Raw genomic sequence first — 25,077 nt, forward strand, 5'->3', positions numbered from 1 at the left:
CAGACGACGGATGGCGCGACGGAGAAGACGAGAAATGACTCGTCTGAGAATACGGCGGAGATGACGGAGCCGTTTAATGTGGTTGCAGAAGCTGCTCCGACGACACTGAACAAAAGTCTTGGAGATGAAGAGAATGAGGAAACCGCTTCTAGAGATGAAGAGAATGAGGAAACCGCTTCTGGAGATGAAGAGAATGAGGAAATCGTTTCTGGAGATGAAGAGAATGAGGAAACCGCTTCTGGAGATGAAGTGAATGAGAAAACTGCTTCTGGAGATGAAGTGAATGAGAGTTCTGAAGAAGAACAAGAAAAACCAGATGGAGAGAAGGAGAGTTCTAACCAGGACCATGAAGATTCTGAAGAAGAACCTCCAGATAGAGAGAACGAAGTGAATGCGCGTTCGGAAGAACAACAAGCAAATGGAGAAGGAGAAGAGGAAGCAAACGAGAATGGGAATCCACCTGAACCTCAGGTAACAAATTAACAATGAGTTTGAATAAGATATGATTCGGGAGAGATAGTAAATCGAATGGGTTAATGTTAGTAATACTAGGAGAACTATTGGAAAAACTGTCAGTTTTGGTATTACTTAGGTATGCGTTAGTATAACTTTAGTATAACTTGAGTATAACTTGAGTATAACTTTAGTATAACGTTAGTATAAGTTGGATATAACTTGCAGGATTTGGATGGAAATGAGGCACCCGAGGCAATCAAACTAACCAATATGTTCTTCAAGCCATCTGAGTACCGAAAAAAATAAAGCTAGGGACGAGGTGCATGATAGCTAGTGCGATTAAGACGCTACACAATCTGAAACCGAAGCGGTCTAACGCGGAGTGGAACTGGTTCACGGAGCATCCTCAATTCAGACACATTTTCCACATGAAAAGCGAGAACAACCATAGGGTTCAGGGTATGTGGATGTTGTTGCTGCATACTGCCGGTTGCGAGAGGCGGAGAGAAGTGTGGTTCATTGTGAATGGTGTTGCCATCCGTTATGGGCTGAGGGAACACGGTTTGATATCTGGGCTATTCTGCCACAACTATCCTCTCGGCTACAAAAAGCTTGGTGGGACGAAGTTCGTTGATTGAAGGAAGGAGAACTTAGAAGGTTCGAGGATGTTAAGAAGAAGCTCGTGAACATGGGACCCCACAAAGACAGACTGAAGATGGCGGTTCTATTCTTCTTAGCTTATGTTGTTTGCGTGCAAACGAAGGTTGGACACAAGGCTAATCTTGTGTTGGAGGTGTTCTAGAGAGCAGTGGATGATCTTGACTTGTGTAAGCCTTTCCATGGGGGAGATTCCCTTATGATTACATGCTGAAGGAGATCTCTCACACAATGAAGCATTTTGGAGGGGTGGTGAAAGAGGGTACATTATGGCCGCTTTCGGGTTTCTGTGTTCCACTAGAGGTATGCAAAATCCCATTAATGACTTGATTGCTATTGTTATTTACTGATGGTATTTTATAAATGTTGTGTATAACAGCTTCTTGCATTCGAGGCAATTCCTAAGCTAGGATTGGCGTTCAGAGAACCTGTTGAAGAAGCTGATGTCAACTGCCCGAGGATGTGCAAGTCCTCATTCAAATGAAATGGAATGACAGGGGTGTCACTTTCGGCGATAAACAAGGAATTGTCTAACACAACCGTAAGTTAACCTGTGAACTAAAGTAGAACAAGAGTAATATTGTGGTAGAACTAGAGTAATACTGTGGTAGAACTAGAGTAATACAGTGGTAGGATTAAAGTAAAACTAGGATAGAACTAAGGTAAGACTAGATAATGGAACTATGGTTGAACTAAGTTAGGACTAGGAACGGAACAATGGTCTCACTAAGTTGCTAAGATTCAAAATTAATTGTGTTTGTGACCAGAACTCCACAAGAAGAAAGGCTCTTGGATGACATTTTGGAAAATGAAGACGATGTTGATGAATCTGATATAGCTGTGGACAGTTGGGAGAAGTGTCTGGATGCAGGCTATAAGGTCTTTTTTCAAGACATGCACGACGAGGATGTAGCTGCGCGCCAAAAACAGGCAGAAGCGAGTGAAGCTGCAGGAGGGGATGGAATAGAAGGAGGTGAGCAGTCAATTCAACTGGGAGATGTTATGAAGTTGGTGAAAAGAACGTTGAAACTGATGAGTACAGTTGACAAGAAGGTTGACCAATTGGATGGGAGATTGGTCCCGCTTGAGGAGTTTGTCAAGGAGGCACAAGCTAAAGCAGTAGAAGAAGAAGCACCAGCACAAGAGAAAGCAAAGAAACAAAAACGCAGGAAGAAGTGAAGCAGAGATGCCTCACTTGCTTGGTGTGTTAGAACTTTGTTTTATGTTTTTGATGAAGTAGACAAACGATGTCATTTGATGTGTTTCTTGTTTGTGATGTGGATTTAGAACTTTTAACTATGTTATGAAATCTTTGTTGTGGATGCTTTTACTTTATTGTGTAGGTCGAGTGAGAGTCTAGGAGATTACCAATTGATAAAGTCTAGTAAATTAGTTTAAGAGAGTACACATCATTGGAATGTGTAGGAAATTAGTTTTTTAGAATAATGGTTGATGATGAAAGTCTAAACATAGAGTACCAATTGATAAACATAAGAGTGCTTAGCATAACATAAGTTTGAACACATAAACTTACACAAGTCTTAACAAGAGTCCTCTCTCTTAACAAACAAAGACTTGTGTTAACCGAAATAAGAAAAATAGATAGTTAGGGAAGACAAAGTTTTTAGCACATGAACTCAGAACTTGCGAGGTTGAGAATCTCATGGATGGGAGGTCGAGGTAATGAGCCTCTTAAGCTTAGCAATCTCTTCAGCCAACTCTTTCACCTCCCCCCTTAAGCGCTCCACTTCTTGCTGAACACCAAAAGCCCATGGCTGACGAAAGTGCAACCCATCGTCCTGCACAGTTTCAACCAGAGTGGAAGTCAGTTTCACCATAACACAGTTTCAGCCATAGGATAACACAGTTTCACCCATAGATATCCAGAGTATAACACAGTTTCACCCATAAATATCCAGAGTATAACATAGTTTCACTTAGAGTATAACACAGTTTCACCCATAGTATAAACTCAGTTTGAGTTTATATCAGTTTCCCTTAGTTGGAGAAAAATTACCTCATAATTCTTGCAGGTGAAGTACCTACTCCCAGGCAAGGTATCGAAATCTGATTTGTACTTCGGAGTTGGAGAAACATTCGTCATTATTTCACCACCGCATGGGCAACGGGTGGGAATTCCATATTGGGCATCGGCAACGAACCCTAACATGTCGTAATGTTTCTTCAGCCTCTTCATCTCCTTCATCTCTTCATACGGATGAGTCATGTTCAGTAAAAGGGAAAGAGTAAAACCGTGAATCTTCAGAGAATATAGAAAGAGAATGGATAAAGAGAGAGTGTATGAATAGTGAGAGAGAGTTGAAATAGAGAGTGGTGGGGAAGTGAAAAAGTGTTTGGGAAAAGATAGGAAAAAATGAGACACAGATAAAAGAGCAGAGGGAATCTACTTTTTGACCAAAATAATTGGAAATTTTGGCTTTTCTCGTTTAGGCGCGAAAATTTTTTTATTCTCCCTCCGAAATATTTGCTCTTAGTTATACTGAAGTTTCTGGTGTTACCAATTTTCTTCATAGTTCTACTTTTCGTGATTTCAACATTTTTTAGTTTTACGTATAATTTTAATTTGTAAAGAAAGTTCTACTTGTCATTTTTCTGCATTACCATGTAAGCATAAATGATTAGTGCAATAACATATTTTAAATCATGAAAACTATAGAATACTTCTTTATAAGCTGATCTTATTAACAAAGTTCTCTTTGAAAGACTATATACGATGATATATTTTTAATGAAACAATGAGTTTTTTTATTATGAGGTTTGTAAATATTTGTTATCTTCACTAATGTATTTTGAGAAGCAGTATCTGCTATATAATATTTGGTGACCGTGTTTCTATTAAGATTTATGTAGTTGGCAATTTTCGGATCATGCTGATTTCTATCATAGTTACACCTTGTTATACTAGTTTTCCGCGGTTTTCCAATATATCACTTAAACATAACTGCCAAAACGCTTAAACAGAGGTTGCAAAACAAACACTTAAACTTAGATAATACATGGTTAGATCGCTTAAACATAGAATTCTTCAAACTTTCAAACTTTCGAGTCTATGCCACAAAAGATATACTTAGTTTTACCAATATTTTCAAAAGCAACACAAGAGAAATAAAATCCATACCAGAAGATCTAGTTTGATTCACTGGGATTACTACTACGCATTCCAAACAACAGCCAACTGAAACCGAAATTTTGCCTTGGTCGCCTTATGTTTTGTGTCCTTTTACGTCGTTCACCAACAGATGGATTCCTCTTATTATTTTTTCTTCCCTTCCTCTTGAGGCGATCCGGAGGTATGATCTGAAGCTCTTTGATGTGATCTGGTACATTCCAATCACACCTGTCCAGCACAGAATAAATGGTCTTGTAATAAGCCAATGTCCGAAGTTCTGTCCAGTAATATTTCGAGCACAACTCATGATACTCTATCTTCACATCACGTCGACGACCAGGAGCAGCTTCAACCTCAAGGAAATATAAGTAAGCAGCAAGTCCGTGCAGACAAGGATACTTTTCATAATCATACACCTTGCAGCTACAGCTCTTCTCTATCAAGTTCACAACATAATTCTTCCCGTTTTCAGTGTCGGTTACCTCGTACTCAAGCTCATAACTATTAAGCTCACGCACTGGTGTTTTCTCAGCTGTGCTCCATAGGTTATGCAAGTGAATCTCGACAAGAGGAACCAGTTTGGTATCAATCGACCCAGCCACAGAGTCCTTCTGATGTTCATTGAACCAGTCTGAAAACTTTTTGATGATTGTATCCAACAATGGTATTAAAGCATATCTCCTGGCGTCCCTAAAGACGCTGTTCATTGACTCCACACTGTTGCTAGTGTCCAAGTTGTATCTCACACCTGGGAAATAAACCCGAGCCCATGTGCATTTATCTGTATGCTCCTCCAAATACTTGTATGCTGGAGGAAATCTCACCTTAAAAGATGCGTAAGCAGACTCGAACTCAGCCACCGTGTAACACCTAGCCAACTCCATAAATCTCCATGCGACTACGGCTTTGGTTGTGTTACAAGCATGCCCTCTCACATTCTGAGACAAGTGCCATATACAATGGCCATGGTGAGATTGTGGAAACACATTAGCTACAGCCGCGATTAGGCTCTGGTTTCTATCACTCATAAATACTAATTCAGAAGAGTCTGGTATAGCAGTTTTGAGCATCTCGAAAAACCATGTCCAACTAGCATTATTCTCACCGTCGAGTACACCAAACGCAAGCGGATAAATCATCTACTCGTCTCCTCCACTAACAAAAGAGATCTACGGTTGTCTTTATCAACGATTGTTAGGAAACCAAACAGATCATCATCATCACGAATAATTTGATGTTCTTCAGATCCATACACCATCGGCATACACTTCAATGCCAGTTTTACGTTACTTTCATCCAACGCAAGCTTTTTATACAACTTTTCTTCTAGCATTGTCAAACTTATATCCTCCACTGTTGTCTTCAAGGTTACACAAGAGATCTCCCCTTTGAATTTGAAATAGACGCTCACATATTTCATCATTGTATCCTGCAAGAACAAAATAAAAAAGTTTTAGTTATACCCGTAGTTCTTAGTTCTACCGACTTGTCAACAGTTTTACCAAGTTTTACCTACTCTACAACAATTATCAGTTCTACTTGTTATACCTAGTTATACAAAATAATGCTTAATGCTTAAACAAGAACTCAAATGTATGTACGATTGATTGATCGGAGAGATCTCCGGGCAAAGCTACTCACAATTAAGACAATTCACGCACCCCAATGCATAACAATTTCATATATAAATCAACCAAATCATCCCAGAATCAATGCTGTTTCAACACTTTCAATTACAAACTCTAAATCAAATTTCTATCTTGCAGCTCGGTAAGGTGAGAATAACTAACCTGCATTACGACCTATCCGAAAGAATGCTAGCCGATGGAAACGTTGCGGTTCGACGGCGTCGCCAGAGTAGCTATCGACGTCGATAACAGACGCAGTTGCTGTGAGGGAGCTGCGAACCTGAGACAATAACGAGCTTCTTCTCGGGTGGGAGCTGTAGAAGAGGAGCTTTCCTCATCGAGCTGCGAGATTTTATTTTCTTTTAATTTTAAATTTTCTTTTTTCCAGAAATCCAATTGAATTGATTCGGTTTCAATGGAACTGAATTAATGAAACCCAGACCGTTGACTCGACTGAAACCCACACCAAACCCAAACCGAAACCCAGACCGAAATCCCCCCCCCCCAAATTCGAATTTTCTTTTTCATTTTTTTTTTATTCCACCTTTCAGGGGCATTCCCGTCATTTCACGCCCATTTAATGAAAAAGAGGCATAGGCGATTATGGAGCCCATAGGAGATTATGCTTTGTGCTGTTGGGGGCACCAGAGGTGATGACTCAAAGCACTCAGCATAAACCTAATACTAAACGGGGAGTTTAGTTACCATTATGTTCTAAAATACGTGATAGGCTGCATGCTGTAAAGCCCAACAAAACAATGAAACCCAGAGACAGCTACTTAAACGCCGCACTGCGTTTCACTGATTGGACACATGTCACAACATCTTTTCTCTATTTGTTGAGCTGGCGCAAGGAGAGGAGAGTCCCTCTCTACTTTATGTTATTAGATTCTGATCTGACCGAATTTTTTCTTTTGATGAACTTATTATATCTATTTTGTGGCGGCAAGAACTTAAAAATATATACTGGAAGCTGACCTAACCGGTTTGTAAGTTTGTGTATGAATGTGATCAAATTTGTTGATTCTTTGGCAAAATAAATGTCCAAAACGAGTTGCCGACTAAATCCAAAACCAGCGACGGAAGAATCGGTCTGATTCTGGTTTAACAAAGGACGTGCGTGGTGGAAATTTATCATTAACTTAACCTAATTAACTAAAACCTTATCATATAAAACAAATATTGTTATAAAAAGGATAAACACCACCAACCTGTATAGTACATGGAATACATCTTAGAAATACTAATATACATAGTACCGAGTCAGTTCAATTAGGGATAGTTAATACTTAATAGCTATTGTTATACCAAAGCAAGTAAATTTCTAAGATTGTTTTATTAAATATAACTAGGTTAAGACCCGCGCATTGCGCGGGATGAACATTATATATAAAAATTATTTTATGTATTAAATATTTTTACATATTATGAAATAATAAATATATATTGAATAATTAAAAGTCACTAACTATTAGATATATAATTAAATTGGTGTGAACATATAAATCAATTTTATTAATCCAAAAAATATTTTTTTATATTTGATAGGATATGTAATTAAATTTAAATGATACTAACATACATAGTATATTTTAATATATTTTTAATATTAATGTCTATTAAATGATGATTTCTACTCATATATTTTTTTGATCATTTGTATCTTTAAAAAAAATTAAATTACTGATAACAAATTTTTTATTGTGGGATTAATAGTTTTAGTAATTTATATTTTTTAAAAATAAGTTGTCAATGTTCGTTCAAAAATTTTATCAAAAAAATTGTTCAAAGTAAATTTTGAAACTAAATTATTTATGTATTTTATATGGTTTATAGTTTAATTTAAAACGATATATATATATATATATATATATTAAAATAATTAGTTAAATTAGATTTTTACTTATATAATTTTGTAATCATTTGTATTTCTTCATAACAGAAATTTTAAACCATGGATCACAAAATTTGAATGTGAGGTTTTTAACAGTTTTAGTAATTTAAAGTCGTTTTTAAAAATTCAAAATATAACATATACAGAAAAATCTAAATTTTTATTATATGGTTATTGTGGTTGTTTAATTTATTTAATAGTTCTAAATTAAACAAATATGATAGAAGATACACTAATTTTTTTTATCAAATCTTTATTATTCAAAATCATTAATTATCATATATATTTTAGCCACATTAGGTAATTCCGTAAATTTTATTAAAGGAAATAATAAAGTACATTAATGATGAATTTATTGTTAGTTTAATAAAAAGTTTATTATATAATTAGATGGACCAACATATTTCTCTAATGATTCTAAGAATCAACCTAGTGATGACATGTGGCTACAAAAAGAAGTTGTAATGCTTCTCAAATAATATATAGGGGATAATTTAAGTCGGTTCCGACTACTAACCAGAGATTATTAGTCTAATTTCGTTACAATCCAAATCCAAAACTCTCACACGTTGGATTCTCCTGGACAAAATGTTTAATGTCAACGATCTAATAACAAAACAACATATCTTCAAGAAAAAGAAAGAGAGAATAAATCATCTCAAGTACAAATTAATCATAGACCCCACGTTTTATGGTCTCTTACGGATTCAACCCCTATGTTTTTTTTCTTTTTTTGAGAACTATTCAACCCATATGTTATCTGCCATTTCATATCAAAATTTTTGGATGTTACTAGTCGATACTCAAAAGTCACAACTGCAGAATGCCGTTTTTTGTTAGTTAAGGACCGATGCCGATTTTGGTTGACATTTGTTCTTTATTATTATAGAATTGTAATTTGTCTTGCAACTGTAAATTTAAAGATTAGAGAACTTTTTTTTGACTGAAGAGATTAGAGATTATAGAACTTTGACTTTGGATTCTTATTAATAAAAAATTATTTTAAAATATTTTGAAGATATAACTGAATGGTCAAATAATCGAATAATGAATAGAGTTTTCAAAAACTAAATAAGAAACTAACATAAAATGATTTAGTACCAATCATACTTTGCCATTGTATTTAAATTTTTTTACATTTTCATATTATATATAGTAAAATAGTTTTTGTAAGACTTGAAAATATTAAATTTGATCGAATGTAATAATTAATAAAAATATCAGAATTACATTTTGTTTTTAAAATGGTAATCTGATCAAATAATATAATACGTTTCAGTGGAGACTAGTTTAGATTTCTTATTTAGGATTGCTGGAGACAAAAGAAAGCTTAGGGTGATAGTTTCTATTTCAAGAAAATATAGGCTATAAACAAAATAAAACCAGAAGTATGAGGGGCATTCTCTGACCGTTACGCGGAACACTTGTTGCCGAAAAAAGTATCCAAACAAGATTTTTTATGTAGCGTAGCTTGTGCTATTATTATAAACTATGTTGCACCGGGACGGATACGGGGACAGATACTGGTACGGAAGCGGGGACGGGAAACGGCAAAACTAAAAAATTATGGGTACGGGTACGGCAAATATATATATATTAAAAATATATATATGCTATCCATAATGGACAAAATAAGAAAAGATTACACCAAAATCTTAACATAAAAAATAATTCAATATATTATTTTAAATAATAATAATAAAAACAATAATTAAACATTTTTTTAATCAAACTTGGGTTCATCTAATAAAAGTTCATAAACTTAGAAACAAGATTGAAAGTTAAAAATACAGTTAAAATTTTACTTCTTTTTATTTTTTGGAAAAGGTAAATGAATTAGCTTAAGATACAATAATATTGAAAAAAAAATATTTCAAATATTCCATAAATGAACTATCCCGTCCCCGAAGTGTCCCCGTGCTGTTTCTATGGTGTTTCCGTCCCGGAAACGTTTCCGGTACGGGTACGTGAACCAAACCGCCGTCCCCGTGCTTCATAGATTATAAAAGCAGACATTGTTTGTAGTTTTTACGCTAGACTCTGTGTGACCCAACGAAAAAGTTAAAAGAAACACACAAGAAAAAAGAATAATAAGAAGATGAAACTTATATGGTCACCGGAAACAGCATCAAAGGCTTACATCGACACCGTTAAATCGGTAAAACTCATATCTTCTGTTCATCATGTTTCTGAGTTTCCGAAATATTTGATTTTTGCACTTTAAAAAAAAAAAGACATTAGAGATTTCAAGGCGAAGATGTTTGATTTTTGCACGTTTTAGCCATTTGTTTACAATTTATGAAGTTGATTTTCGGTTAATTTGTTTTTGTGTAGTGCGAGAAGCTTGGAACGCCAGGACCGGCGGAGCTAGTAGCGGCTATGGCAGCGGGGTGGAACGCGACTCTAATCGTGGAAACATGGTCCGAAGGAGAAACCATAGCCATAAGTGTTGGCTTAAATGTAGCGAGCCAACACACAAACGCAAGACACATGTGTATTGTACCAAACGCAATATCAGAAGCCGCTTATCTTCAAGCCATGACACAACAATATTGCTCCACCTTGCCTGAAACAATCATTATGAACGAGGAAGAAGAAGGAAACTCCGAGAACACGATGCAGATGCTGCAAGGAATCGATTTCTTGGTAATTGATTGGGATCAAAAGGATTTTGCAGCAAACGTTTTGAGAAACGCTGCGTTTGGTAGCAGAGGAGCTGTTGTGGTGTGCAGAAGCGGTTACAGGAGAAGCACGTCTTGTTTCAGTTGGACAAAAGCGTTTAGTGATCGGAACGTTGTGAGAACGGTGACTCTTCCGGTTTCTGGTGGTCTAGAAATTGCTCATGTGGCTGCAGCAAGAAGCTCTGGGAAGAATGATAACAACAACAAGAGAAAATGGATCAAACATATTGATCAAAGATCAGGAGAAGAACATGTTATTAGAAAGTAAAAAAAGAAATATAAAACAATATAGACAAAGTGTGTAATGATATGTTTGATATTTTTATGAGAGTGATTTGTACAGAAAGCAATTGTTATTGGAAGATTTGATTGTTGTATTTAGGGCTGGGACTTCGGATATTCGGTTCGGGTTCGGATATGATCCGATCGGGTCCGAGTTTTCGATAAATGAATTCTATACCCAATGAGTACTTAGTAGATTTCGGTTCGGGTTTCGGATCGGGAACTACCGGTTTCGGGTCGGTTCCGGATATCCGTTTCTTATGTGAATTATATAAATATTTACAAAATAAAATAACTATATACCAATTTTTTATTTATTTATTTTATTTTTAAGGAAAAGTAAATAGAAATAGTATATATATTAGTAATATGTATTAAATACAACGAAGTTGAACTAGTCTAGTGGTATTACAGTTGTCGCTTTGCTTATCCAACCCGGATTCGACCCTCAGAAGATACAAATCTATGTTTTTAAGCATATAATTCGGGTTAAACGGGTATCCGTTTGGTTTCGGGTAAAAACCGGAACCGAACTGATACCCATGGATAATTAACACTAATACCCATCAGATAAATTGCCTAGGACCGAAACAGAACTGAACCGGTCCATTTCGGGTCGGTTCCGGTTTGGATATTTGGTTATGAACAAAAATCTCAGGCCTGGTTGTATTATATTAGAGCATCAGCAGCGTTAAAATTTCTGAAGCAGTACCTCCAGACATATAATAATAATATAGTTTAACATTTTAATTAAAACATAAATAGAAAAAAAGCTAAGTCAATTGTGTGATGACACGTTATAGAGACGCTTCTCTAATTCAGGCAAACGTTTCTTTGTCAACAATCGTCCCCAGAGGCGGACCCACCTTGAACAAAAGGGGGTCAGCTGCCAAAGGTTAAAAATATATTTTGACACGTTTGGCAGCTGGTACTGAATCTTCGAAACCCACCTTATCTTCGAAACCCGAGCTCGAACCTCCCTCCTGCACCTTTTTTAAAAAACATTTCCTTCATTTTAATTTCAAGCTGGGCTAAGCCCAATTAATGACACCCCTAAAATATAATTCTCGATCCGCCACTGATCGTCCCTCTCCATCTCTTCTACTTTTTTCTCTTTTTCTCCCATTATCTAATTAATCTACTAAATTAATGTTCAGAGACTCTTGTACATGTTGGATAATTCTAATTAATTTGAAGAGCAAGTTAACTCATTAAAGTGAAGTTTGATGGGTTAAGGAAAAAAAAACATATCGAGCTTAGGAATGTTTCATATTATTATTAGGAAAATATGTAGCTTCGCCCTTATGAAAAGATGTAGCTTCGCCCTTATGAAAAGATGTAGCTTATTCCTATATAAAAAGTTCTCATGGAGAGATATTCCATCAAGAGAAACACATTAAAAGATCTAGTTTTGAGAAAGTTTCTAAATCTAATAAGAAGTGCTAGTTCTTATAATCTTTGTGTTTGTGCAACTTTAATTGGTATCAGAGCTCCAGGTTTCGAAGATCGTTTACAAGAGAAGTTGTAACTCGATCAAAACATGGGAGACAATAACAATTCTCAAGGACGTGATAAAGGTCTTGAGATGAAGAAGGACATACGATGTCTGATGCTATCATCGACGAACTACACTGTATGGTCGATGCGAATGAAAGTGATGCTTCGTCTATACGAAGTTTGGGATACGATTGATCCAGGGAGTAACGATGCAAAGAAGAACAATATGGCGATTGCTCTAATCTTTCAATCCGTCCTGGAGGCGCTAATACTTCAGATTGGAGAACATGATACATCAAAGAAGATTTGGGAAGCTATAAAATCCCGTAACCTAGGTGCTGATCGCGTGAGAGAAGCAAGGTTACAGACTTTGATGTCTAAGTTCGACAAACTGAAGATGACAGACACATACACGGTGGATGACTACACAGGAAAACTTTCAGGCTTAGCATCGAGAGCAGACGCGTTAGGAGAGATAATGGAAGAATCGAAGATGATAAAAAAGTTTCTGAAAGAACTTCCAAGAACGAAGTTCATTCACATCGTAGCTTCGTTGGAACAAGTGCGGCATCTAAATTAAACGGGATTCGAAGATATTGTTGGGAGATTGAAAGCTTTCAAAGAACGCATAAAAGAATAAACCCAAGATGAAGATCAATCGAAGCTAATGTTTGTAAAGAATGATACGCAAGGTCGTGGAAGCCATAACAACTCGCGAGGAAGAGGCAGAGATAGAGGTTATGGTGGAAGAGGAAGGGGACGAGGAAGGTCTTCTGGTTCTGATGGTCATAACAAAGAAGGAGAAGCTTCAGACAAGACCAAGAAGGACTACTCTAAAGTTAAATGTTGGAGATGCGACAAAATGGGGCACTTTGTGTCACATTGTCTTACACGACCAAGAGAAGAAGCTAACCTAACCGAAACACAAGAAGAAGATGCATTATATATGCATGAACTAGTATTCTTCAACGAAGAGAGAGTGTTTCCTAAGAGAATTGATGAATGCGATGGAAATACGAGTATACGGTACCTTGAAAATGGTGCAAGTAACCATATAACAGGCAAGCGAGAGTTCTTCTCAAACCTAGATGAGAGCATCAAAGGCAAAGTCAAATTCGGTGATGGATCAAACGTCGAGATTGTTGGGAAAGGTTCGATCACGTTCATCGAAAAAACAGGAGAGAGATGAGCACTCAAAGATATCTACTACATCCCAGTCTTAAACACAATATCATAAGTCTTGGACAAACAACCGAGATGGGTTATGAGGTTAATATGAAAGAAGACTTACTGATGCTGAAAGATCCCCGTGGAAGGCTATTAGTACAAGTCACAAGGCAACCAAACCGATTGTACAAGATGCCAATGGAGGTTGAATATCCGAAGTGTCTTCAAATACAAGAAACTGATGTTCCATGGACGTGGCATGCACGGCTGGGGCATGTGAACTTTGGAGTCATGAAGAATATGGTAGACAAGGAGATGGTAGTAGGGATGCCTCAGGTGATACACGAGAAAGATGTGTGCAACGCCTGCTTAGTTGGGAAGCAAAATCGGAAATCTTTCCTGCCTAAAGCAAGGTATCGAGCATCACAAGCATTGGAGTTGGTACATGGTGACTTGTGCGGTCTGATATCACCATCAACACCATCAAACAATAGATATGTATTTGTCTTAATTGATGATTAATCAAGATACCTAATCAGCTATGAAGATACCTAATCAGCTATGGGGAGAAGCAGTACGTCATTCAACGTATCTCATAAACCGCATCACTAAAATGGCTTTGGAAAACAAGACTCCATACAAAGGCTTGTATGTTAAGAAACCGAACATTGAGCATCTAAGGGTCTTTGGATGTGTAGCTTTTGCAAAAATCAACAGTCCTCAGCTCAAGAAGCTGGATGATCGATCAAGGATGGTGATCAACCTAGGCACAGAGCCCGGCTCAAAAGCTTACAGGCTCTATGATCCGGTCACGAAGAAGATAGTTGTTAGTAGAGATGTAATCTTTGACGAGAAGAAAAGTTGGGATTGGTTCACACTATCAACAAACGTAGACGAAGAACCAAGATCATTCAAGCTTCCTCATATTGATGTTACAGAAGAAGGAGATGGTGATGAGCATCAAGATCACCAACACCACGAAGACCAAAACAATAATGAAGAAGAAGAACCTGTAGACGTAGGTGAACGAGAGCAAGTAGCAGAAAACAACGATGCAAACCAAGACCAGCATGTAACATCAAGATATGGTCGTCACATCAGAAAACCAAAGCGGTTCGATGATTACATCCTACTCGCTGAAGTTGAAGGTGGCAGAATCTTGCTCACCATCGATGGTGAACCAGAAAGTTACATCGAAGCTGCAGTGATACAAGCTTAGATCGATGCAATGAAGGCAGAGATCGAATCTATCATAAAAAACAAGACCTGGAAGCTCGTCAAGAAACCGGCAGGTGTGAAACCGATAGTTTGAAGTGGATATATAAGATCAATAGGAATGCAGATGGAACGGTGATCAAATACAAAGCAAGGCTAGTTGCAAAAGGCTATGTGCAACAACAAGGCATAGACTTCGACGAAGTGTTTGCACCAGTTACTCGGATAGAAACCATACGAATACTCTTGGATTTAGCAGCAACTAATGGATGGGAGATCCATCACTTAGATGTGAAAACTGCGTTCCTGAACGGAGACTTAAATGAGGATGTATATGTGACTCAACCAGAAGGCTTTGTGGAGAAAGGAAAGGAGGATCATGTGTACAAACTTAGCAAAGCATTATACGGTTTGCGTCAAGCTCTGAGAGCTTGGAACATCAAACTCGACCGTGTTCTCAAGGAGATGAAGTTCACGAAGTGCACCAAGGAACGTGCGGTATATCAAAAGAAAGAGAAGGGGGAGCTTCTGATCATAGCTATATACGTTGATGACTTGTTTGTAACAGGGTCTTCACTCAACATTATCAAGCAATTTAAAGATGATTTGTCAAGAAGATTTGAGATGTCAGACCTCGGGAAGCTTACATACTATCTTGGTATAGAAGTAACGCAAGGAGCTGATGGCATTCACATCAAACAAGAAGGATACGCGCAAGGTATACTTGTCAAGACGAAGATGGAGTCATGTAACTAAACTCATGTTCCGATGCACACGAGTTTGAAAGTATCAAAGGCAGAGGAGGAGCCTGAGATTGATGCAACATCGTATCGAAGCATCATAGGATGCTTAAGGTATCTTCTTCATACACTACCGGACTTGGCGTTTTCGGTAGCAGATATATGCAAAGTTCAAGAGATAGTCAAGGAGAAGCATCTACTACGATACATAAAGGGCACTACAGAGTATGGTCTCTTCTTCAAACGGGATGGAACAACAGAGATTAAAGGTTACAGTGACAACAGCCATAACATAGACGTTGATGATGGAATAAGCACTACAGGGTTTATGTTCTACCTAGGAACATTGCCGATCACGTGGACATCGTGCAAGCAACCCACAGTGGCACTCTCTTCATGTGAGGCGGAGTTCATGGCAGCTACGGAAGCTTCAAAACAAGCAATATGGTTAAAGGAGTTGATGGTCAAGATCATGAACAAAGAAGACAAGAAGGTCGTGTTGAAGATTGACAACAAGTCAGCAATAGCCCTCACCAAGAACCCGGTGTTTCACGGTAGAAGCAAACACATACTCTCGAAGTACCATTTCATTCGAGAATGTGTGGAGTTCGACTTTATCGAAGTGAAGCACTTACCATACTCACTAAACCATTGGCAAGGATCAAGTTCGAAGCAATGCGCAAGTTCATCGGAGTTCAGAAGATCAGCATACCTAAGATTCAAGTTGGAATTAAGGGGGAGAATGTTGGATAATTTCAATTAACATGAGGAGCAAGTTAACTCATTAAAGTGAAGTTTGATGGGTTAAGGAAAAAGGAAAACATATCGAGCTTAGGAATGTTTCCATATTATTATTATTAGGAAAAGATGTAGCTTCGCCCTTAGGAAAAGATGTAGCTTCTTCCTATATAAAAAGTTCTCATGGAGAGATGTTCCATCAAGAAAAACACATTGAAATGTTTAGTTTTGAGAGAGTTTCTAAATCTAATAAGAAGTGCTAGTTCTTATAATCTTTGTGTTTGTGAAATTGTTGGGATTTATTAAATCCATGTCCAACTCTATATTGTTTGATTAGTACGATATTGTCCACATTGGGCCTTAGGCAAGCCCGCATGGTTTTACTTTTGGTTTCCTTCCCAAAAGGCCTCGTACTATTAGAGTTGGACATCTCTTTATATATTAAACACTCGTTGTCTAAACTTCCAATGTGGGACTTGGATTGACATCTCTCATTCTCCCCCTCAAGCCATGGACCACACACCTTGTGACCTTTCCTCTAGCTAATCATCTCGGTGCCTTGTCGCATCTTCGACATTCGACACCCTTAGTCGCAAGGTTACTTTGAGTTGCTTTGAAAATGTTCTTCCCACAATTCCATGTTCTTCTAACTAATCTCTGCCGAACCTCTCTTTCCACCTTAAAGGGTCTCATTCCTACTCGAAGAGTATTTTGGTCTTCTTGCGGATTTCTCGTCAACCGCTCTGATACCAATTGTTGGGATTTATTAAATCCATGTCCAACTCTATATTGTTTGATTAGTACGATATTGTCCACTTTGGGCCTTAGGCAAGCCCACATGATTTTACTTTTGGTTTCCTTCCTAAAAGGCCTCGTACTATTAGAGTTGGACATTAGACACTCCTTGTCTAAACTTCCAATGTGGGACTTGGATTGACATCTCTCAGTATATACCACCACTAATGCTGCTCTTACACTTAATGAAAATTAGATTTTGACCCGCGTGCCTGCGCGGATTTAGAACTTTTTTTTATAAATTATTTAATAACATTTTTAAACACGTAATTTATTTAGATATTTTTAGATTCCTAGAGATCTATCCGGACCGAGAATTTTCTGATTTAAATTCCTTTCAGATAATTATATATATGTTCAATATTTATTTAATTTTAGAACCTTAAACACTGTCGAAAAAACGAATCTTACTCGAATGGATACTTGGAGTTCCATGTGTAATTGATTCTGTAAACAAATAAGTAATCATTTTTTTTTATCAAGAAAGAAACAATATTGTTACTTTTTTTTATGGAAACTTTTATAACTTGTGCAGTTTTTTGATGAAATTGTACTAATCATATATTAACCAATTCCTTTTGTTAATTAATTTCAAAATCCAACAAGATATTTAAAATTTTAATTTAAAAAGAAAAATAATATGAATTATTATTAATTATATTATTTTTTGAATATTTTATCCTTTAAATGTCTATATGTGACTAAACAAAACAAAATAATACTATATTTCAAAATATTCTTTAATCTTATATATTAAAACAGAAGTAACAACCTTGATTCATGTGTGATTTTTTTTTTTAAATGGACCTAATGGACATATTCCTAGAAAGTCATGTTACATTTAATCTATAATCTTATCATTTAAATTTTGGACCTAACAGAAATTTTTATTGGGCTATCAATAATTGAATTTAAACAATAGATGATTCATTTGATTTATAGATAGTATAAGAGAACAAATTTTTTAAATGAGAATATTAAGTTGGAATTGCCGAGGAATGGGTAGTAAGTGGACTATAAGCTATTTGAACTAGATAAGACATAAACATATACCAGACTTTTTATTTTTATCCGAAACAAAACAAGGATCAGAGTTTGTCCAAAAGTTTCAAGCGCATTTTGGTTATGATAATTTGGTCACATTGGATCCAGTGGAAAGAAGTGGGGGATTAGCGCTTTTTTTACAATAATGAGTATCAAGTTAATGTATTATATTCTAGCAACCGGATGATTGATGTGGAAGCGGAGGCTCTACGCAAAAAGGTCTATCTTACTTTTGTATATGGGGATCCAGTTCAAGAAATGAGGGAACAAGTGTGGGAGCGTTTAACTAGATATGGTATGGCGCGATCCGAACCCTGGTTCATTATTGGCGATCTAAATGAGATTACTGGAAATCATGAAAAAGAAGGAGGATCTATAAGGAGTGCAGATTCATTTATCCCTTTTTAATAACATGATACGAAATAGTGGTTTATTAGAATTTCCGGCTCAGGGAAATAAAATGTCATGGCAAGGGAGAGGAGGAAAAGGGAAAGGGGCGGTGATGGTCCGATGTCGTTTAGATCGTGCTTTAGCAAATGATGAGTGGCATACGCTATTTCCCTGCTCTTTTACAGAGTATATGGGATGGTGGCTTCTGATCATCAACCAGTGGTGGCTTATATAGAGGATAAAGTTCCTAGGAGGAACGGACAATTTCGGTTCAATAAGAGATGGATTGGACAAGCGGGTCTACTGGATTCGATTACAACGGGTTGGGCAGAATCCAACGAAGGAAGAGTAGACGGGAGAACAGAGGGTATTGTGGAAAAAATTAGTAATTTTCGCCATGAAATTACTAAATGGCGAAAAAATAATCCACCTTATGGAAAAGAAAAAATAAATGAGTTGCAACAAGCGCCAGAAGAAGTACAAACATATAATACCAGGTCACAAGAGGATATTATGGAGGTGTGTAGGAAATTTCAATGCATATAAGGATGAAGAAGATTACTGGCACCAGAAAAGCAGGAATATGTGGTACTCATCTGGGGACCTTAACACAAAATTTTATCACGATTTAACCAAGCAAAGACGGGTTCGTAATAGAATTGTTGGATTACATGATGTTGATGGGAATTGGATTACAGAGGATAATGGTGTGAAAAAGGTGGCAATAGATTATTTCGAAGATCTTTTTAGTACAACCTCCCGATCGGAGTTTGATAGTTTTCTGGCAGAGGTTACTCCGGGAATTACTCCTCAGATGAATCAACGTTTGTTGAGGCTCGCGACGGAGGAGGAGGTCAGAGAGGCATTGTTCATGATGCATCCAGAAAAGGCACCAGGACCGGACGACATGACCACCATTTTCTTCCAACACTCCTGGCATATAATTAAGATCGATTTGGTAGAAATAGTCAACAATTTTTTGGTTTCGAAGAAATGGATGCAAGATTAAATATTACTAATATTTGTATGATTCCAAAGACGGAGAGACCTACAAGGATGAAAGAATTGAGACCAATCAGCCTATTTAATGTGGGATATAAAATTATTTCGAAGGTTTTGTGTCAGCGATTGAAAATTTATATTCCCTTACTTATATCTGAAACTCAATCGGTATTCGTGGCAGGAAGGTTAATCTCGGATTATATTCTCATCGCCCAGGAAATGTTCCATGGACTGCAGACCAATAAAGCAAGTCAAGGAAAGTATATGGCAATTAAAACGGACATGAGCAAAGAGTACGATAGAGTGGAATGAGACTTTATTAAGGCCTTATTACAGAAAATGGGTTTTGATCTACATTGGATCAAATTGATGATGGAATGTATTTCTTCGGTTCAGTATCGGGTTCTTATAAATGGTCAACCACGTGGTCTCATTGTTCCAAATAGGGGCTTGCGTCAAGGAGACCCTTTATCACCATATTTATTTATTCTCTGCACTGAGGCTTTGATTGCAAATATAAAAAAGACAGAGAGAGAAAAACAACTAACGGGAATGAAGGTGGCTAGAGCTTGCCCATCGATATCTCATTTGCTTTTTGTGGATGATAGTATCTTCTTTTGTAAAGCTCAAAAGGAAGAGTGTCAAACTAATCTTAGGATTTTAAAGGAATATGAGGCAGTTTCAGGGCAGCTAATAAATTTTGATAAGTCTTCAATTCAATTTGGGCATAAGTTCGAGGAACCGTCAGACATGAATTAAGTGATATTTTGGGCATTCAGAATCATGGAAGAATGGGATCCTACCTTGGTTTACCAGAAAACTTGGGAGGATCAAAGACCCAAGTTTTTAGCTTTGTTCAAGCTCGTTTAAATAAAAGAGTTAATGGGTGGACTTTCAAGTTTTTTGCAAAAGGCGGAAAGGAAGTGATCATTAAATCAGTGATTACGGTAATACCAAATCATACAATGTCCTGCTATCGTTTACCTAAGGCAACTGTGAAAAAATTGACGAGCGCAGTATCACAATTCTGGTGGAGTCCAGGGAGAAGTACAAGAGGCATGCACTGAAAATCATGGGACAAAGTATGTCTAACTAAGGATGAAGGAAGTTTGTAGTTTAAAGACATCACTGATTTCAACACAGCGATGCTTGGTAAACAATTATGGCGTCTGATAGAGAGGCCAAACACTTTTGCTATTTCAGAAATGCTTCACCTTTGGAACCGATTCGTTCATACTCTTCGTCATATGGCTGGTGGAGTATTTTTTCTGCTAGATCTCTGGTAAGCAAATGACTAATCAAACGGGTGGGATCAAGTTCTTCTATTTCTGTATGGAATGACCCATGGCTCCTAACCACTCGCCTGAGACCAGCTAATAAAAACCAACACAATTTATATTCGGACCTTACAGTGGAGTCTCTCATTGACTCTACCTCACATACTTGGAATTCACAGGCAATTCGAGCTTTGGTAGATCCACAGAATGCGAAACTTATAGAAAGTATACCACTGAGCAGGACTCATAGGATAGATAGGGATGGATGACACTTCACAAAAAATGAAAAATATACGGTCAAATCAGGATATCAGGTAGAATGGATCTATCCAGATAAGGAAAGGCCACCATTATTAACTGGTCCCACGATAGATGTCCTGAAGGCTTACTGTTGGAACATACGTTGCCCACCAAAATTAAAACATTTCATATGGCAATTAGTGACAGGATGTATAGCAGTGAAGAAGAATTTTCATGCAAGGGGAATACAAGGGGATATTTGTTGTGGAAGATGTGGAGCCCAGAAGGAATCCATAAACCATGTGTTCTTTGAATATCCTCCAACAATTCAGGTTTGGGCTCTTCCGAAGATACCATCAAATCCTGTTATCTTTCCGACAAGTGCTCTCTTCACAAACATAGATCATATGTTCTGGAGAATTGTTCTACAGTTTGCATGGAACTGTGGTATATCTGGAAAGCTAGGAATAATAAAGTTTTCAGTAATCTGGATATTGATCCTTTGGATACGCTTAAATTGGCAGAAACAAAATCAACATTATGGGCTGAGACACATATATTGAATGAGCAGAGGACTATACCACCAATAGTAGCTACGATCCTGCCGTCAATTCCAGGAAGATGGTGTTTTGCGGATGGCTCATGGAAAGAGGGTGATACCTTTTCAGGACAAGGTTGTTATAGCACTTTAGAAGGATTGTATGGATTGTTGGGGGCAAAGAATGTTAGGGCTAGTCTCTCTCCCCTTCATGCGGAGATGGAAGCGCAAGTCTGGGCAATGGTATGCATAAGGAATTTGCGTCAATCACAGGTTACATTTGCAACGGATTGTTTCAATTGGTGAAGATTGTTTCGGAACCAGAAGAATTGCCAGCTTTTGCAAATTATTTGGAAGATGTCAAGACCCTGAAAGAGAGTTTCACCCGATCAGAGATTATCTATGTACCACGAATGCAAAATACAAAGGCGGATAGACTAGCACGCAGTGTTAGGAAGCAGTCGTCTTTCGTCGTTCCCATGGATGCAGATCACCCAGTTTGGTTTACAGAGTCAGTATAAGTCTGTAAAAGTCGATGACAAAAAAAAGATAGTATAAATTAAAGAGATATAATTTAATGTTGTAATACTATACCTCCATATGTTAATTATTTAAATATTTATCGATGTTAACTTTTAAAATTATAAAAATAAAGTTTTAATGACAAAAATCATATTATCTAACAATCATTTTACTACCTTCAACCAATGAAAACAAATTTTAAACTATATAGTTTATTTTAAAAATTAAACAAAAACTAAATGGTTAATTATTTACTTCATAATATAAATCTATGAAGCGAAAAGTTTAATTTTTTAAAAACTTTCTAAATTTGTGAAATTTTACAATAGTTTTAAATATGACAATAAAACAATATTTTACTAATCTTTATATATAGTTTTATGATTTTAATAATGAAATAATAATTCGAAATATATATATATATAGAAGAAGATACAAATACATGTTTATGTTTGAAACCATATACTTATTATGTTTAAAAAATTAATAGACACACATATATTATAGTATACACCAATTTAGAATTGAAAACAAAATGTTTATATAAAAATAAATGAAAACAAAAACTTGCGCGGCTGCACGGGTCGAGATCTTGTTAAATATATTAAATATCATAATTAATTAGGATAGATTTTAGCGAGATTATAGAGCATACAAATTAGCATATTCGTTTAAGGACATGTGTGTAAATATCTATTGTATTGGGTTTAACTATGTCCACACGTTTTTATGATAGGAGAAAGGGATTGTGTATCACGCTATAGGATATATCATATCAATTAGTGGTTACCTTAAATTTAGGAAATTTTTATGAATTAGTTCATACTAGGATAAGACCTGCGCATTGCGCATGATAAATTTATATGAAAATTATTTAAAAAATATCGTATGGAAAACAAATTATATTATTGATCGAATTAATATATTTGGCTCTTAAACAATTTTTTAAAACTTTTTTTGTTAATTACATAATTTGTTTACTAATGAAGTGATCTCATTTTTAAAATATTTTATGTCAAAAAATTATTTATCGCATAAAAACCTAACGTTTATGCTGAAGAATCTCATGCATACTATTTGGCTACAATGAACCTATGTCAACTCGGTTTTATATCATGATTTAGCAATTTAAAAGTTAATTATGGTTATGAGAAGTAAACTTTCACGTGCTAATCCTATCTATCTTCGATATTTTTTTTTCTTTTTGTGACATTTTGGTTATTACTCGATATAAATATTGACTTTTGAGTTTATTCTCATTTTTTTCTTTTATTTTGGCCTGAGATTTAGAAAATATTTAAGATTCAAAATTATTAAAGATATACATACTTTGGTTAAGATTTGCTCATTGTGCAGTTTAAATACTTATTTTATATTTTCTCTGCATATTATGAAATAATAATATAATAATTATATATTAAATAACTAAGAAATCAGTTACTATAATATAATAAATTGGCTTGCACATATAAATCAAATGACCGCTCTTGTTTATTCGCAATCATTTTAGAATAAATAAATCAAAACAATCAATCTTATCTATCGTATATGATATATACTTAAATTTAAACGATATGAAGTATATATATATATATATACATAAACACCTATTAACATAAACACCTATTAAAATAAAATTATTTATTTATATGATTTTATTATCATTGTATCTTATTATAGAAAAAAAATAAACATTGGTCACAAAAGTTTATGTGATACTTTTAACAGTTGTAGTAATTTATACTCGTTTTGAAAATTTCAAAATACAACATATACAAAAAAATCTAAAATTTTAATATATGATTAATGTAATTGTGTAATTTATTTTAATAGTAAAAAATAAAAAAAAATAGAAAGCATACATATTATTAGCAAATCTTCATTATTTAAAATCATTAATTACTATATATATCATAATCACATTAGGTAATTACGTAGGTTTTATTTAAGGAAATAATATATAATAAGTAGCCACATTGCTTTAGTTAATATCATATGATATCATATAGTTGGTATTAAATGTTTCTAGTGAGATATAAAAATCGAATTGGACCAACATGTTTTTCAATATTAATGTGAGACTGACACGTATGACTAATTAACTACCTAATTTATTGACACATAAGAAAATAGTATTTTTTAGTTATTACAAAATTGATATTACATCTTTTCAAATGTTTCTCAATTAATATATAGGAGATATGGTGGATATGCAGATCTCCATATACATTAAAAGAGAAGTCAATTTAGTGATTTCTGATGACGTGTCGCTCATAGGTGAAGTTTCAAAAAAATTGTTATAATTTGATTGGTCGATTGTTTTTAATTTTTATTTATTTAAATTAGATCTAAGAATTTAAGGTAAGTCTAAAAACATTTAACATCACTTGTAATATAATCTAAAGAATATTACAAATAACAATTTATGGCAACTAAATCTCGAAATTATAGAAAGATTAATAATGTTATATTTTATTACTTTTAATATTTATAAACTATAAAATATAATGAACAAATTTTTATATAAGATAATTATAATAGTTTTATATTCTACTTGATGAATTGTATTAGAATATAATTATATAATAAATATTTTAAATATTACAAAATCTAAACATGTTTATTAATATTATTTTTAAATTATTTATCGTTGTTTACAGAATAAATTTATCAAAATTTTAAAATTATTTATATAATGTTATAAATTATTTATAAAAATATAAATCCTACTATATATTGATTGAGAACTCACATAAGTGATTTTTTATTACGTGTTGATCATAAATGAACTTTTCAAATTGTTATAATTTGATTGACCGATGATTTTTAATTTTATTTATTATAATCCCCCTGTATATTAAAAGAGAAGTCACTTTAGTGATTTTTGGTGACGTGTCGCTCATAGGTGAAGTTTCAATTTAATTGTTATAATTTGATTGGTCGATTGTTCTTAATTTTTATTTATTTAATTTAGATCTAAAAATTTAATGTAAGTCTAAAATCATTTAACACCACTTGACATATAATCTAAAGAATATTACAAATAACAATTTATGGAAACTAATTCTCGAAATTATAGAAAGATTAATAATGTTTTATTTATCACTTTCAATATTTATAAACTATAAAATATAATGAACGAAATTTTATATAAGATAACTATAATAGTTTTATACTCTACTTG

At 35.2% G+C, this 25,077-nt stretch overlaps 2 protein-coding genes across 2 annotated transcripts; one reads left to right on the forward strand and one right to left on the reverse strand.

Moving 5' to 3' along the window:
* Positions 1-699: 699 nt before the first annotated feature.
* Positions 700-5,478, reverse strand: LOC125607305. The gene is made up of 2 exons (XM_048777234.1): positions 3,131-5,478; positions 700-2,912 (listed from the first exon to the last, which is right to left on the reverse strand). Exon 1 carries the CDS (start codon positions 5,380-5,382, stop codon positions 4,261-4,263), a length of 1,122 nt encoding a protein of 373 aa, XP_048633191.1. The 5' UTR covers positions 5,383-5,478; the 3' UTR covers positions 700-2,912; positions 3,131-4,260.
* Positions 5,479-9,250: 3,772 nt separating this feature from the next.
* On the forward strand, positions 9,251-10,983 carry LOC106395461. Its single transcript, XM_013835912.3, has 2 exons — positions 9,251-9,923; positions 10,100-10,983. Exons 1-2 carry the CDS (start codon positions 9,864-9,866, stop codon positions 10,712-10,714), a joined length of 675 nt encoding a protein of 224 aa, XP_013691366.2. The 5' UTR covers positions 9,251-9,863; the 3' UTR covers positions 10,715-10,983.
* Positions 10,984-25,077: the final 14,094 nt, after the last annotated feature.

The sequence above is a fragment of the Brassica napus genome, chromosome A3, assembly GCF_020379485.1.
Source record: "Brassica napus cultivar Da-Ae chromosome A3, Da-Ae, whole genome shotgun sequence".
In the NCBI taxonomy this organism is placed as follows: Eukaryota; Viridiplantae; Streptophyta; class Magnoliopsida; order Brassicales; family Brassicaceae; genus Brassica; species Brassica napus.